The 17,352-nt window shown below is 38.4% G+C and overlaps 1 protein-coding gene across 8 annotated transcripts in view; it reads right to left on the bottom strand.

The window, feature by feature from the left end:
• Positions 1-1,084: 1,084 nt before the first annotated feature.
• LOC115343861 (SAM domain-containing protein SAMSN-1-like) overlaps positions 1,085-17,352 on the bottom strand; it is a 96,710-nt gene continuing 80,442 nt past the window's right edge. For all 8 annotated transcript variants that reach the window (XM_030020403.2, XM_030020401.1, XM_030020406.2 and 5 more), the window contains 5 exons: positions 16,537-16,657; positions 14,960-15,111; positions 12,426-12,632; positions 11,242-11,392; positions 1,085-2,299 (listed from right to left, as the gene is read on the bottom strand). In XM_030020403.2, the coding sequence (XP_029876263.1) occupies positions 2,094-2,299; positions 11,242-11,392; positions 12,426-12,632; positions 14,960-15,111; positions 16,537-16,657 (837 nt within the window). In that variant the 3' untranslated portion in view covers positions 1,085-2,093. The remainder of the gene's footprint in view (positions 2,300-11,241; positions 11,393-12,425; positions 12,633-14,959; positions 15,112-16,536; positions 16,658-17,352) is intronic.

The raw sequence follows: 17,352 nt of genomic DNA on the forward strand, positions 1-17,352 counted from the left end.
TGTAACTAGTTAGGGAGGCCTATTTTCATTTGCAAGCCTATGCAAATAAACATTTCTCAGAGTATTTGTATCGGGGTACATCTCTGGTCTCAGCGGTTGTTAGTCCTTGACACAGCTAACTGAGCTGTTTCTTGACAGTCATAATCATATTTAAACTCACCTCAACATATTTTTACAGGTTCAGCAATTTCACAGATGTCTGGATAGAAACAACCTGAAGACTAAGTGCCTCTGCTGCAAAAGCCAAAAGATAAGCCCCTCTTAGAGGAGTTCAGGCTGACTTTTGTCCTCTAAAATGAGGAGGTGATAGAAGCCAGTCTAACTACATTATTTCAGAAAAAGTTATTAGAGTCATATTAAGTCAAGTCAGTACTGCATGTCATGACACACTACTGGTTGGAAAAGCCCTAAGAAACAAATATAGCTGCTTGATACAAGCTCTCACGTACTTCATCCCTTCAAGGGATTCTGCATCCCCACCATGCCTGGAAATGTAGGGTCATTGCTGCTAAATGATGACAATTGTTGTGAGCATAAAAACTAACTTAAAACCAGAAACAAATCTTAGCATTCGCTGTTCTTGTTTATTTTTCTAAACAGACTTTATTTACTCCAAATCTTTGAAATCTAGTTAATGCAATTTTCTAAAATTGCCATTTTTATACTATCACCTTCAAAGCAGATATGTGTATTAGGAGTCTGACAGCAGTAGCGATTTGAGGGCTCATGAAAACTACACAAAGCATTTCCATTGGGGGGAAATAAAAAAAGGGAGAAAAGCTTTCCACTTGTTTATAGCTTCTTCAGAAATACTCTTTTTGGGGTGGAACTTTCCATGTTTCATCTCTTCTGAAGGTGATTTTCTTTTAAGCTGTCAGCAATATGTGGAAACTTTTTAACATAAATGTAAAATGCCTTAAATTATGAAAATTGCATGACTAATTGGTGAGCAAAAAGTTTCTCTATTGATTTGATACACAGATTGTTATGCATGATAAAAATGCTCAGTGGAGTTGCCATTTACTGTGTTAGTCTTAGACAGAGCAGTCTTTGAAATCTAATGACCACATTAAAAATCAAGTCATTTTTAAAGGGCTCAAACACATGATTCTGTTTATTTTTGAAGGAAGTACTCTAAAAGAAGACAGGCAGTTAAAATGTGTATTTCAGTGCAAAATATACTGGGAAATGACAATAAAATCTCATATGAAAGACAATAGTGCACAATAACCACATTATCTTCCAGGTTTGTATACAAACAAATACTGTGTTAACAAACCTTACACCACGCACAAAAGGTAAGATCTTCACAAAAAAATCATCATAAAAGCATAGCATTGATACTGATTTTTTTTTTTTTTCCTCCAAGCTTGTATTCTCTGTATAATGCTTTGGAAGAATGAGAACAGGTGTGAAAATAAGAGTAAAGAAATTGCCTGTGCATAAGCCATTCAGATGGCTATGTTCTCTAAAAGATAATGAACACAGAGAGCTTGATTCAGGTTCACACTACAGTTCTTTCGTACCTCGAGGATAAAGTGTAGGAGACAATAGTCTACTTTAGAGCCCATTTTGGAGAAGAATGGTATGAAACAGCTTTAATATTAATGAGAATTAGCTTGGTACTTTTCAAAGTAGGATGTGAATGTATCCACCTTTTTATTATGATGATATATCAATGAAAATACATTCTGTACAAATACAGCAAAACACATCTGAAAATAGAGACAGTGTGATTAATCCATATCTTTTTAAAATAAATATGTACAATATTTACATTTTGGACAGTTCCATAAATGAACATGTCCAGATTATGTACCACTACCTAAAACAATTCTTTATTAGTATAGAAAATGCATTTGCTGTACAAATATTTATAAATACATACGTATAAACTTTTTCAGTGAAATGTCTGTGGATTCATTGAAAAGAAAAGCATGAGAGATTCTTATTATTAAACAGTCTAGAGCATCATACATCAGACAGAAGTAGCTTTTCGATGTTGAGAAGGTTTTTTTCTTCTGCTTCTGTGTGTCACACCCGCAAATCTGATTGTCTTTTCTGAAAATCTGCAGAAAAGCAGCAGGACTGAATCAGTTTGACTCAGTGATTGTTACTGACTGCACCATGTCAGACAGGGTTTCTGGATCTACTTCTTCTTTACCATTATCTGAATTTTCTGATGAGATATAACAGCCAGAATCTCTTGGGCAGTCATTTAACTGTGATTTGTCAAAGCCATGGTGAGGGCTTAAGCTCAGCGTCTCTTGACCACCCTCACTTTTCTGCTGTTGTTCAACTAGAAAGAACAGGAAAAGAGAGAAAAAAAATGTCAAAATAAGTATCCTGGAAAAGACTTTGAGATAGAAACATGACTGATGTTGAAGATCTGTAGAAACAGAGTTGGTAATATACACATGACTAGATCGGTATCTTTTGTCTATGAGAAACAGAAACCTCAGCATCAAAGAACTAAAAATATGATTACATGAGTATAACAACATCTAAGCTAATGTTGAGGTTGGCTTTGATCCTGCAGTATGTTGCTTAGAGATGAATGCCAGAGACTTTGGCCTCATCCTTTAGACTGAGGTCCTTTAGGCTGTCCACAGGTGCAACAGTCATCATGCAAGGTCACCATGCCCCCAGTAGAGATGGCAGCTTTTCCCTTCCCCCATTCATGTATTCCAGAGCCTGTTCATGCAATTAATCATGTTGCCTACTGCACCTTGTTTATAACACATTGCATTATAGATGCTTTTGAATGTAACCCCCACCATTTTACCTACTCTGTGCACTGTGTAGCAAGATATAATGCGCTGGTCTTCAGAAGTGCTCAACATATAGACGTGGTAATCAGGTTTTCTAAAGCACTGGACTTTTCAGTGGGAGTGGGTGGCTGATGGAAACTTCCTAAGCTTAGCTCAATATCCAAAAGGTTATTTTCCAAAACACAAAGACCTCAGAAAAAGCTAAGATGCCTAACTCCTGCTGTATGGTTTTTGAACACTGTTCTAAAACTAAAGAGAAGCAAATTGTCTTGCAAATAGCTTGTCCTTGTTCAGCTGCTGTACGAGTAATCTATTCAAACTCAAAAATCTGCAACTCAGGGAGAGTATTGACAGACCTCTCAAAAAAAGCTCAACAAGGTGGTGCCTCGCAGACAGGATATACCTGTATATCATGAATCTAATATATCTTGTGGTTAAAGTTTGTGCTCCTGTTTGCTGGCTGTGAGATACATGAGGTTTACTCACAGTAAGTTTCTTCAGAAAACAAGCTATAAAATATAAAATCTTTCCCTTTCATACTTTTCTTTTTCCTTATCTCCCTTCTGTAACTGTATTTTTGCTTCAAACTGTGGCTTGCTTGCCAAACAAAGTATAAGAAACAGATGTCACAAGAAACAGAGCGTTTTACCCCAGATTTTAGCTCTTCAGAAAAATGGTACCTTTTTGCTTTTGCAAAGAAAGTTCTCTTATTTCACTTGAATTGTTACTCCATGGTTAAATAGTTAGCTTCGAATCTTTAGTCAGATTTAAGCTGTCTCAATTCAAGTACAGACAGAATGGAAGTCCTAGTACATGAAGGATTTTATCCTTCATCAAAATCTTAATCTAGTTTAGCTCCAGGGTAGAGTCTCAGAATTATAAAATTTCCATACTGACATTTGTTTCAGCTGTTGGAAATTATAAGCTTTGGCAACATGGGAAAGATTTACACTTTGGATTTTTTTTTTCTTTTTTTTAAATCTTCTGTTATATTGTATAACAAGAATAAATTAGAAAAGAAAAATTGAAATGTTTCACTCTGAAAATATTTAAATGGAACAGCAGGAGAGTCAGAACCTGTCTTCATTGTGCAAGATTTCAATGAACTCGTTTCACAAAGCATTTTGATATATTGAGAAATATTTCTAGGTCCTGATGGAAGTCTTGTAGATTTGTTTGGACTAATTAATTCTGTTTAATATTTTCTAACTTTCAGTTGCCTAATTAAGTTAATAAACTAATCTGATTTTGGAGAAAAGAATCCAATGTCTCAACTTAGTCATTTTTGCATCAATAGGTTATAAGCATAACCTTATGTATTGGAAAAAAAAATAAAATTCTTATTACTTTAAATACTTTCCAAAGAATAGAAGTCCCACCTTGTTCCCAAATAAATTAATGGTTAATTGCACTTGTGTGAAAGAGTACACCTTTCATCAGATTTAATTGATATCTGTAACTGTTTGATCGTCTTCTCACCTTACAGGACATAGTTTGTCATGTCAAATGTTATCTTTCTTTGCAGGGAAAATATTTGAGCATGTAGCGTCCAATTGATTTCTGATTTAAGTCAGGAAGGAATTACAAAAGGAGTTACACTGGTGAAGGTATTACTGCTGCTATTAGTAGCAACAGAAGTAGTTTAGCACAAATAACAGCAGATGCTCCAGTAAAGCCTTGTCTAAATTGTGTCATTAGCTCCTCGCACCCATCCCACAGGGGCCAAGATGACCCCGGTCTTGGTTGCTGTGGGCTGACAGAGCTCAGCCTGTGGCTGGGCGAAGTCCTCCTGCGCGGTTGGGGGCAGGGCTCCCCTGCCCTCCTCTGTAATCCCCTCATCAGCCTAATGCTTCTTGCTGGTGCTTATATCAGCTTCTGTAGCATCATCTGCTGCCCTGGGAAGCAGTGACCTAAAAAGTGCTAATCCTGTTTACATTTTCAAGGTCAAAGAGGAACCTCCATCCACTTTGTTTGTTTTACGATGGAAAGAAGACCAAGTAACTAGTGGATTAAAAAATGCAGTTTCAGTCAGTGTATTAGTGCCCTGCAACTAGTTGTGATAATCTGAGTAGTTCCTATGTGAAAAACAGATCCCAAATTCTTTTGCAGCAATGTCTTTGCTTTGTGTGTTTCAGGGAAAAAGACACAGGCAAGCCTGGAACTCAGATTTTTTTTAAAATCTGAATTTAGGTCAGTTAGGAGAATAAGAAATTTCTATTTAGAAAACATACAGATATGTAAAAATTCTGTCTCTTCCCATAACACTAGAAGAATTTTTTTACAAGAAAAACTGAAAACCAAAAATGTTCAGGTGTTCGAGACAGTAAAAATATTTTCTATTTTTTATTCTGAGCAGATAAAGTTGAAGAACATCCCCCCACCCCATTTAAGAAGAAAAGACTGAAAGCAAACTTTGGTGCTTTTTTTCCCCCTCTCTTTAAAGCAGCCTTAAATATTATGCAGTAACTACTAAACCACTTGAACAGGATACTGAGTATTATAAATATATGTAGCATACAATTTTAGATGTTGCTTCACAAGAAAAGATGGGTTGTTTTTTTTTTTTTAATTTTGGCTCTTACATTCAGTTCTACTTAATTCCTTCCTCTAACACATACATGTTCAAGTTCCACATTAGTAAAGGTAAGTTTGCTGTCTTAATCTTTTGGACATCAGAAGAAAGATACAATGCTCAGGGAACAGGAATTGATAAAATTAAACTGCCGTTAGATGTTGCAGAATCATCAGAAATAACTATCTTATCAACAAATGGAAGTTCTATCATTTTTCTACAGTAAAGCAGTTTCATATAAGATAAATAGCTTTCAGTCACTGTTGTCTATGATATGGCCAGAAGAGTCCAAGATATGCATCATTTTGACACATATATTCTAATACTACTTTAAATGGTGGGATTATATTCAGACTTCTGAAAAAAATGTGAGGCCTTTAGCCTTGGTAATAGATGTGTGATGCATACTTATCTTCCTCGCTGTTTAGATCTTTGAAATTAATATTTGTTACTCAATGACATTGATGTGCATGACACATGCAGGAATAGATCTCTTTTTTCCTTCACCAACTTTTTTCCCCTTTTTAATGAGTTTAAAGTCCTGATTAGGAAAGCACTTTAAGCTTGGGTTTAAGGCAATTCAGTTCAAGAATGTACAGAGGTCACACTGACTCCTCTGTGGTTATGTCAGTTTAAACCAGAGGAGTGGCAGGAGGCTTGGATTTTGTCTTGGAAGAAAAGAAGGTCACCCAGCAACAAGCCATACTTCATGAGTGTGCCCTCTGAGAGTCTGCCTTCATGAGTTTTGCCCAGGAGGAGAACTGGGCTAGAAGCACAATGCTTTAGGCTGAGTCACTTGCATGCCTTCCTGGAAGGTGCAGCGGTGATGTACTGAGCAGCACCATACAATAACTAAATAGAACAAAGTGTGTCTTCAAGGCTGATGTTAGACCTCCTAGGTACGTATGAAGGCCATGTATCAACCTGTAGTGCCAGTACCAGTCAGACCACCTAAGTGTTAAAATGAAATGAAAACTCACAAAGCATCAAACTCAGGAAGGATCATTTTGAAGCAGTAAATGGTGCTACTTCTTGAAAAAGAAGCAGAGAAACCTGAAGTGGTTCTGTACACGCAAGCTATACTTTGGGGACTCAAAGGAGTAAATCTTTTGTGGATGTTTACAGACATGCAACTTAAAAAACTGAACTCACTGAAGTCAGTGGCATAGCTTTTCTGGGAGGGATACTGAACTGATGTGAGAGGAGAGTCCATGGTGAAAACAGAAATGAGAAGCTTCTTTTCTCTAAAATCTGGAAGCAAACAGATGTGCCTGAAAAAAGGTGAAAAATACTAGTACTCATGCAAGGATGACCTTCCTTGGGAAATCTGGAAATATTACGTCCGTGTCAATGAGTTGTACCACAATACAGAAAGGGAGATTGTCTTTGAGCACTATTTGACTTTGACATGATAATTGTGTAATCCCAGGTACTTAAAGGGACTGCCCAGTGTAAAATGATACTCTTGATGCTAGGTCCTGATGTAAGGAATGCAACTGAGAACTGAAATTCATGTCCTCAGCTATCTACTATCTTGCTGTCCAAGTACAATAAATAAGGAACAAACCTTATCTGGTACTAACAGTGAGATTTAGAGTATGATCGGGCACTTATACATGAAAAGTAAGCTAAGGAAGTGCATTTGGGGAGATAAGCATAAAATATTATCCCCCAAATTGCATATATGCACCTTTTTTTTTCTATAAAATTAACTGTATGCACATATCCAGTGAAGTCTCTAATTCTTCTGTAACTCAGAATTGCTTCAGTGTAATGTAACTTACTGGACTTCAGGAATGAGCCTCTTGACTTACATCATCTAAGTGAGAAGAGAATCAAGGCTATTTTGCACACACAAAAATGTATGTCCTGGGAAGCAGTCAAGAAAAAAGTTCCAGACTTCTTTTATTACTTTATTCATTAACCATCCAGCAACTCCTTCACTTTAAAAATAGCATCCTACAAAAGCACAGACATCCATCTCCTGTCTAGAAGCCATCTGGGAGAAGAATGGAAAGCTATTAAGAAATACTTTATGAAAAAGAGCTTTTTTTTTCCTCCCTAGCCATGAATTCATGGGAACCAATCATTTTGTCCCAAATATTTAGGTCTGATCAACTTATAGAAAATCTAAAAAGAGATCTGGGAAGGGGGGGGAGGTTGTGAGGAGCTTACAAGGCCTTGCAGTTCTAGGATAGCCTTGCTATGTGAAGTACTTGAAGATGGTGAATTTGGGCCTGGACTCCCAGGAAAGGTAGAATGAAGGTAGCACAGTACCAGGAAGCAAAATCTGCTTAAAAAACACTATGTGGTAGCACTTGCTAAATAAAACTTACTTTTTAATTCCTGGTATAAGATGTGTAAAGTTTTTCCTTTCAAATTCATTCAGGTCTAAATCAAATGTAAGATGAAACAATTCTCACTGTCAGAAATCCTACCTTCTGGATAGCTTTAAGAAGCATATAATGTGGAAACTATTGCTGCAGGTCTTCCGGTTAGAAAACTCAGTAACTATTTATTCTGCAACATGAATTATATAGTCACAAGTATGCGGCATGAAGAAATCACTTAGTATAACATACAGTAAATGTCAAGAAAAAGCCAAGGAGAGAAAAAGAAATTAAAAGCCCTGTAAAAACATCCGGACATTTCACAATATCAGATATCACATTAAAGAAATATTAAATCTTTTTTTACTACATTTATAGTAGAATCTAGTAAAATGAGGCTATATTCCAGCATGCTTGCCTGTTCTGAATAATAGCAGAGTCAGTCACAAAAACTCAGAAACCCTTGCATTTCAACTCTGGACCATACCTGAGACTCCATCCATTAATCAAACACGTGCTTCGTGGAAGCACGAATGTAATGCAAAGACATGGAAGTCTTCCAAATTCTGTGAGAAAGATGGACTTAGAACACTATATAGGGTCTATGGCCTTAGTATATTTTTTTCACAAAGCTTATAAAAAGAGTGAACTTTTACCTGGAAAAATGCTGAACTTATATCTAGAATACTCTTGGCCAGTAAACAGATTACCTTGTAGCTGTGGGTAATTATGCTGCTCACTTCTAAGCAATGCAGAAAATCAATTTTAATTAAAAAATCATTTATGCTGGACTGAGTCATGCCCACTTAGGAAAAAAAAAAATATTGACCTAGGAAAGTTCAGTTCAGAGGCAGAATTCACTTTCACAGTAGCACCCAGCTCTTTCAACCTAATTTTCCAATTGGATTGACAGAAGGACAAGGAAGTCAAATGATTCAGACGAAGTCAGACTTATGCTGAGCTTATCCCCAAGATCATTTTGACTCCCCGTCTTTTGTTATAATGACTTAACAGATAGCTTCTATCAATCTTTAGTCTTTAGTATCTTCCTTTTTAGAGCAGGTTGTTAAATTCTGTTCTGTCCCTACCAGTCACGTGACAAATGCTGTGAACCTTTGGCAACCAGACAAGGCAAGGATTTGATTCAGTCCTGATTCAAGACAGTATTGCAAACCAGGAAAGTACTTATACATGGCTTACCTTAAAATATACATGAGTCTTATGAAACTCAACTAGACTTAAATGAATGCTTATAGCTTGCATGGTATATAAAGATGTCTTGGTTCCGGTCCCTGTGAGTATTCATAAATTTTGGGAATATTATTTTATTGAATTTGAATATTAGAAAGATTGGCTATACCTATCTGAAGTGGATGCGAAGCAAATACTCATTTCATCTCTTGATCTAAGACTACAGTGTCATCACTGATTTTGAAGCATGGGCCACTTTATAAGATTTAATGTTATTTCCAGAACCATTACAAGAATTTAAACTATTAGACTACCATACAGATAACATCAGGGACACTGTTTTGCCTGGAAAAGTGACTTAATCCCATGCTGCCAATTAGGAAGAACCCTATTTGGATAATTAAGGTAAATGTATTGATTTTCAGTGTATGGGACATGTAAGGACTTTGTTAGGTTTGGTCCTTGCACAGGTTAATGTAGAATATTAAGTGTTAATACACCTTCAGAAAAAGAAAAACTTGGTGTCATCTTCTAAAAAGGCTAGGCGTCCAAGGCTGCTTGCTATGCTTTTTGCTACACAAGGAATATAAATAGCAAACCATATCCTCGCTACTCCAGAATAGTGTGACATTTGTATGGTCTGTTAAAAACCATTATTTTTTGGTTTTGTTTTTCACACTAATGCAAAACTGCAAGATTACAATCTAGCATTTTTCATTAATTTTTTTTTGTGTTAAATATTGATATAGAAAAAAATATACAATGAACGGTGCAAAAAGTGCAGCAAGGCTAGTTACCAAGAGGTATACACAGATATACATATACTCAGTTTAAGGGCAGACTAGGGAAATGAACATATTTTCAAATGATTTCCAGCTAGATCCCTGCAATACAATTCTTGGAAAATGTAACCCGTTTTTTCCTGGATTCACTCTTTCAGTCACTAGTTGTACATAGACAGCTCTTCAGGAGTCCTTTGCTAGCCTGTCATCTCACAAAGCTGTAGACCAGAAAGAACTACTGAATCTGGTGGGCAAAGAAAACCCTTTTAATGCCTCTGCAATGTGTTTGCAAGAACCTTACCTTTCCCTGGAAGCTGACCAAGAACAGGAGAGACTGAATGTACAAATGGGGTCCCAAAAAAGCCCAAACACACAGTAAAAGACAAGGTCAGCAAAGACACAAAGAGGGAGATTAGAGAACATCTGCAGGGAAAGATGAAGGGATGATGTAGCCAAAGACATGCTTAGAAACCCAGAGATATTTGTGTACTGAAGCACATAGGGTATATATGTGCATGCAGGCATGTGCATACAAATGTACATGTGCTGGAGTGAGAACTGGAAAGCTACCTACCTACTGAGGAGATAAAAAGTGGACACCTGACAAGAACTGATATAAAAATATCCCAGGAAGACATTGCTTTTCCAGGTCTCCTTTTCTTTCTTTCAGATGCTTCTCAATTGCAAGTGCACATTTGATGCAATGAATGCTTAGCATAGGGGTGAGTATGCACAAGTATTAATGAAGAGGAAAACATCTGTTTTGGCTGAGTCTCTAATTAAGTAGATGCTTAGCTGTAGTTTCTACGAATTTGATATAAATTATTTAAAATTAGAAATGAGGCTGGAAATATCATTAAAATATCATGAGAACAGTATTTTCTGTTCTGTATCCTAGCTTTTCCACTCCCAGTGAAAGGAACAAGTGAAGAAAACATAATGGTGACCAATACACGTACATATACATGCACTGTATGATCAGCTTTCAGAAGCTCACCAGAAACTTCAGCCAGATTCATTCTGAGAAAAGAGTGCAAACCAGCTATTAGTATATATATATCTTTTTTTTTTTTTTCACAAAACCTTCCTATGAAAGAAACTGATTTGGATAAGGATTTAAGTGTGGAATAAAGTGAGGGGAGGAAAAACTGTATTCTTCTGCAGAATGTTGTTTAAAAAAATTTAAAGAAAATTCTTTACTGTAGCTAGTTGAAATAAGCTCTATTTTGGTTAAGATACTAGCACAGAGTTTGGGAGGTTTATCTTCTGCTCTTGCAAAGACCTTGTGACTTTTAGGAAGTCACTTAGCCTCTCTGGGGGTTGGGTCCCCAACCATAGAGTTGTTCTTAAGCAATAGTTGTAGGACCTATAAATAAGAAATTTTAAATCATTCATGTGTTACTAGTATAGTAATCATATATATATCTAGAAGAGATGTATGGTTTGCTATCTGAACAAATAAGAAACCTATCTGACTCCATGTTTCATATTTAAAAGAAAAATAATTTAACAGATCAGTGTGAGAATCGCTATTTCTTTAAATGTGTTTCTTCAGTTAAAACTTGCACATGACTCAAAAAAGCTTAAACGCTTACTGTCATAGTCCTGTAGATTTTCAATTGCTGATAACAATCTTGCTCTGTCTTCTGGGTTTGAAATATTTAATTCGATCAGGTGGCTCTCCTGTAGATCCTTTAAGTCCTCTAGAGTTTCATAGCCATTTAGCAAGAGGGTTGAGGCATATTCCTACAAAATGAAACAAGCAAATCCTTTCATGTAAACAAGCACTACATTTACTAGAGGAATAGGCACAATTTCTCTTTTACTTTTTTTGTCAGGTTGAAATGGGCTCCATTCTCCACTTTGATTGACCTGCCTTTGGCATAAAACCAGAGCTGGAGAGCAAGAGAGAACAGAGGCGGAGATGCCTGGGGGTCCTCCTGGCCATTCCAGCATCTGTGCCCAACTTGTCTGTTAACAGAGTCCAGCAGCAAATTGGACCAAGACAGAGCTCTGCCAGAAATGATTTAATCTGCCAAGCATCTGGAATTTTGTGGGTCACCCCATGAGTGCCTCCCATGCTGGGTCCAGGAGGGCCTCTGAGGTAGGGTGTGCTCTGCCTTTGCACAGAAGGAGCCCTTCAATATAAGCAAGGGTGAGAAGCTGAGGGAGCCCTCAGCCATGCTGTGTCACACATGGTCCCCCTTGAGCTGTGTGTCAACACACTCTGAAACTCTGGGCATACTCCAGGGAAAGGAGTGTTTGCATCAGCACCAAAGCAATAACCGTTATTAAAAGTGTTACCTGTAAATCATGACCTAATTATACTTTGACACTCAGTCGAGAACTAGGGTTGCAGAGAGGGAGAGGCGCAACATGAGCATAGTGCAAAAAGACTATTGCTCCCTAAAGATCACGAGAAATTAGAAACCCAAATTCTAAATGTTGGCACTGGATTCTGACTGCAGTCCTGTCCCTGAGGTGTCCACAGTCGCACACCTCCTACACTTAGGCATACAATTGCAGTCAGGTTACGGAGACTTGACAAGTCACCACTGTGCCTCTTTGCATGGAGTCTCTTAGCCTAACCAAATGATGTGGTAAAATGCAGTTCTATAAGCCACTCACATCAGATAAAAGACAGACCTGAAGCTGCTTTGCTTTGCTGACATCAAAACTGCTGAAACCTGCCTTTCTACTTCTGCCTGTTAATGACATTCAAACCCGAGCGCACAGAAATGAAACATTTCAAATACAGCTGAGAAACGCGTTCACTGACCTGCAGGTGGACACAATCCAGGAGCTCTTGCAGTGTTTTGGGCTTGGTCCTTTTGCTTCCTCTGTGCAGCTTTACCTTTCTGGGTGCAGCTTCCTCTTCCAAGATAATATCCACGTAAATGAACTTGAAGTTTCCTACTTTGTTGTTCAACATGCCTGTCCATATGCCCATGGGGGTTTTACAGATGATATCTATAATGTCTCCTTTCTAGAACAATAAAAAAAAGCATACCACTGCTTACACATCTGGTTTGTTATATGTAGCTTTTCCTTTATGGACCAAAACCAGCACAGACAGCACAGGATCTTAACTAGTCAGTGTGAAGTAACTTTTTAAAATTACCTAGATTTAGCTCTTTTGCTTTTATGAAATCCCAGCAAAATAATTACAGAAAATGGAGTTAGTCCTTATCTCCAAACCTTTGCGAAGGAGACATGAGCATAAGCAGTCCTGCTCACCATTTTTGTGCTCCACTTGGTCCCTGAAAAGGCATAGGGTTGCATCAGCAGTCAACTTTTGCCATGGATAGTGGGCATAGCTTTGGCAAAAAGCAAGGGAACACTGTGAGGTTATTTTCCAAATATGTACCAAACCATTTACACAGTAATCTTATTGTTCAGCATCTCAAGGGTCTTCAAAAACTGATAGCTGAGCTATGTGAAAGGTGGACTCTTACCCATTTTACAGTAAAAAACACTGGCTACATTTCTCAAAGGCAATAAAGAACATTTAACTCCCTTAATATCTTCCTGTCTGTCCTTCCCAAAGGACTGAGAAATTTTCCCACTACTATTAACACAACTGACTGAGAAAATAGTGGAAGGTGCCTTGGCAGACAGATTGAAAGGCTTCAGCTCTCCACACTTGTGCATTCACTCACAAATGTGAGCGCAAAAAAAAAAGAGTGACAACACAGCTACTTCAAGAGGGCTTTTTGGTAAAGGTGTTCACAGCCACGCTGTGGGAACCAAGGTCTCAGCTCAGCAAAACAGTCACTCTGAGTAATTCTCATAGTAGAAAGGCTCCCTTGTAAGTCATACCCCCTACACAACTTGCTCCCATGACCTCAGAATTGAGTCCTCTCTTCTGGGCAGGTACCATGGAACTTATAAAAATTATGAGAGTCTTTAAAGAGTTATCCAACAAATCCCCAGGTACAGACTTCTTTGGCATTCTGTTACAAAGTTAAAAATCCAACTCAGTTTGTTAAAATATCTGTGAACAACTCCAAGACTTTCAAATCTTTTCTGATCTGGTCAAGAAACTGCAAGTAAAGTGGTCACCCTAGTTTTGGTACAAACACAATTATGAAATTGATTGTGTTCCAGTGACCTGGTTTTGTTAGAATATGGAGCTCAGAGCTATGAGCATGTTTAAAATGGAAACTAAACAAACATTTGTTTAAAGTTCTATAAGCACACATATTACTCTGCACACTCATGGAGGCTCAGGAACTTCAGATGTGGATGCAGATCAGGATTAGGCAGTGGCTCTAAGCCAAGCTGAAGATGCACTTTGAATTCAGATTCAGGTTACTGAAATTTTGTGAGATAAATTTAGGGGATTAAGTATTAGTTTATAATTCTAAAATACGCCACCCCAGTGACTAAAAACGAAACCTGTGTGAGCCACCAGACATTTTCTGTTTTGTGACCAGTTAAACTGTTTTGAAAGAAATGCCCTAGGTGTGGGTGGAAGTGGAGGGCAAGTGGTGAAGACTGCAAGTACTGGCCGAGCAATGGCTGTAATGTAGGCCAGAGAGGAGGAGAGGGAGACTGCAGTGAGATACAGATCAGGATTTTGACAAAAAGAAAACACTGTGAAGAAGAGGAGAAGATGCTGAAGTGTGAATATAATCTGGATATGAAGGTGTTTACAAAGACGGAAAAGAAAGAAGTCCAGATTACAGACATGAGTAGTCTGAATGATGATGATGTTGAATGTATTTGTGCATGGAAGAAGAAATGGGCTGGGCGTTTTTAGTAATGTTCAACTGGGCCCATGTCTGGAGCTCCTTTTTCTCTCTCACATAGCCTGGACACCCCTGCCATGTTGTCAGGGCCAAAGAAAATTCATAGTTCAAAGGTACATTTAAAGAAAACTTAATGGAAAGGCGAACTCTTTTCATTAAAGACAATGGGTGCCACTGAGCTTTTGGTATATCATAATTGTGACTGAAAAAGCTGGGGAGGCAACATCATATCCCATGAGACTCAAGTTTTTCTTACTCCAGACCTAGTATGGGAGAAGCAATATGTATTTTAGTCTGAGGAAAGCTGTGGTATCCAAGTAGATACCACAGTGAGGTACCTACCTGCAGTCTATGCCTTAAAAAGCCCTTAGTGGCAGTTGGCTTTGCAGCATTGTCTGAACTAAGGCCTTATAGAACCATTGCAAAACCAGATTGGTCTTGCTCTTAGAGTGTTACACATGCTTAATGGTTAAAAATGCATTAGTAAACATACTCTTCACATGTAAACAAAGTCCCCTTGGTATTCTTAGTGGAAAAGAAGAAATCCTGGTGGTTGTCTTACCTTGATTTTTAGAGAGTCGGTGTCATAAGGACTTGGTGTGAAGTCTGTGTGAACTTTGGCTCGACCGCAGAAGGGCCCACTGTAAGGGACTTCGTCATCAAACCGGAGGCTGTCCCTGTTGCTCGTTCCATCTGAGCAGCTGGTCACCCCACCTTAAAGAGAGTCAAGTTGAGAGATCTCCTGCACCAAATGCCCAGACATGCAATTCTGCACAGTAGCCAAGAGGAAAGTGTTCAAAAGCACAGAATTAGAAAAAGAGTGTACTCTGTGTGATTTTGACACATTCCAGGAAAAATACATTCAATAAAAGGCATACTACAAGAGACTGAAGAAAATAAGTAGGACACCTTTCATTAACATCTTCTCTACAGTAATCTTTTTCTGGTGATGATACTAATAGACTACACATTTTACTTACAGACTTTTTGAAATATTACCTCTGCAGATTAATAAAATGTACTCTAAAAGTGCAATTTAGGGAATTAATTCTGCTGAACTTCTCCTGTTTATTCAGAGAAATGAAAACAAGTACTGTAGAAGTTATTTTATTTCATTACAGAGCTAGCTGAAACATCAAAGGAACCTGCATTGCAGAGGGAAATTTTAATCTTATCAACATTTCTGCCTGTCATTTTATCCAAGTTGAGCAATAAAATATCGGCAGAGTAATTCAAGCAAATTTGAGCAAGCTCTGCAATATCCCATCCAAATATGTTTTTAGATAAGAGCAGCAGTGTGTTGGAAGTAAACTCCCATATACAATTTTCACAAATCATATCATAGAAAATGATCATAAAAATGGTTTTGTTTGAGGTGATTGCTAAAGTGCACAGCTCCATCTCAGGGCCAGATTAACTACTTAGTGCAAATGGTCTGGACTGCAGCTCGAGTCCCCACTTAAGGCTCACATGGTACCTGCAGTGATGGCACAGCAATGTCATCATGGACAGCTGTGGCCTGCTGCCCAGCAGATGTCCACAGCAGAGCAGCAGATAGAGAGGTGGAGGCAAACTCCACTTCTCATCAGAGATTCATCTGCCCTCCGACTGAGACTACCCTGTTGAGGGAGGATTTTCAGTGGGTTTGTGGAGAAGCAGACTGTGTGTCTCTGCATCATGACCTGAAGCCACCAGGTGAGGCCCCCATCACCCATCATCTTGGAGAGACCTTTCCCTTTGTCTGCCTCACATCTTCAGAGCAAAGGATGAACTCACAGCCACTGCCCCCAAAGAGGATGCTTCTGTGGCTGTACCCAGTGATTGCAGCCCTATAGGTGCCAGCACCATAGCAGTGGTAACCCCAAAAAACATTTATGGCATATGTACCAGCAAAATCTCCTATAATCCATGTTATTTTTTTACTGCAGTTAATATTTCCCCTCTTAACACTCAGCTGATTTCTGGAGGGAGGTATATCTACCATAGCTGCCACCCATTTAGTCAAATTACACTTTTGTCTGCCAGACTGAAGAGCTCTCTACTATCACGTTTTTGACCACCAGCTCTGATACCTCAGACTTAAACAATAACAATATTGATCCAGTGACTGAATAAGAAGTACGGATATCTTGTACTTACTAGATGAGCTCTGGCCACTGTTCAGACTATAGAGACTTTCCATAGAGTCACTGGCTTTTAGGGAGACCTTCTCAGTGTGTATTCCACCACCAGGATCACTGTCATCTTTTCCTTCTTCATTCTTTAACAGAAAAATCAGATGTTAACTACCAGGAGATGTATTTTAAACAAACACTTGTTTTTTTCTTGTAAAGCATCATTGGAGATGAACTTGTCATTACACTTTATTAAGAACCACTCTACAAGAGAAAGCATTTTAGAAGTTGATGCCTGGTACTAAGGATGACCAGCACCACCCCTAGCACCTCATGATCTTGGAGAAATCCCCTGTCTCCTCTCTGCCCCACTTACTTCATTCCACTCCTGCTCAAGCAGCTAAACTGATTCTCCATCTCAGAAAACTGCAGTATACCGCAGCAGTGACAAAGGCTTGTAATGGGAAATTCTCAGGTACCCAGATAAGCTGTTTTTTCTGATTGTCTCAGAGGAGGAAATATAAGTTTAATTCTGAAAGCACATGGTGAAGTGCTAGCTGATGCAGCTGTGTTTTGCATTGAACTTCTGAAAATCATGGGTGCTTGGCGGCAGGCTGGCACCCAATCCAGGGCGTTCTGGAGACAGCTTGTACACACGTATGACATCGGTGTGTTCTAGCACCATGCTCACCACATTGCCCGACCTACACATTGGCCTCAAAATCTAGTGCATTTCAGAATTAACAGATGTGTGTTTCTCTCACAAAATCTAATGGTGTATGAAATTGGCCCCCTGAGTTTATAACATTAAATCACACCTCAGGAATCACAGCCTATTCAA

The sequence above is a fragment of the Aquila chrysaetos genome, chromosome 7 (assembly GCF_900496995.4).
Source record: "Aquila chrysaetos chrysaetos chromosome 7, bAquChr1.4, whole genome shotgun sequence".
NCBI classification, from domain to species: domain Eukaryota; kingdom Metazoa; phylum Chordata; class Aves; order Accipitriformes; family Accipitridae; genus Aquila; species Aquila chrysaetos.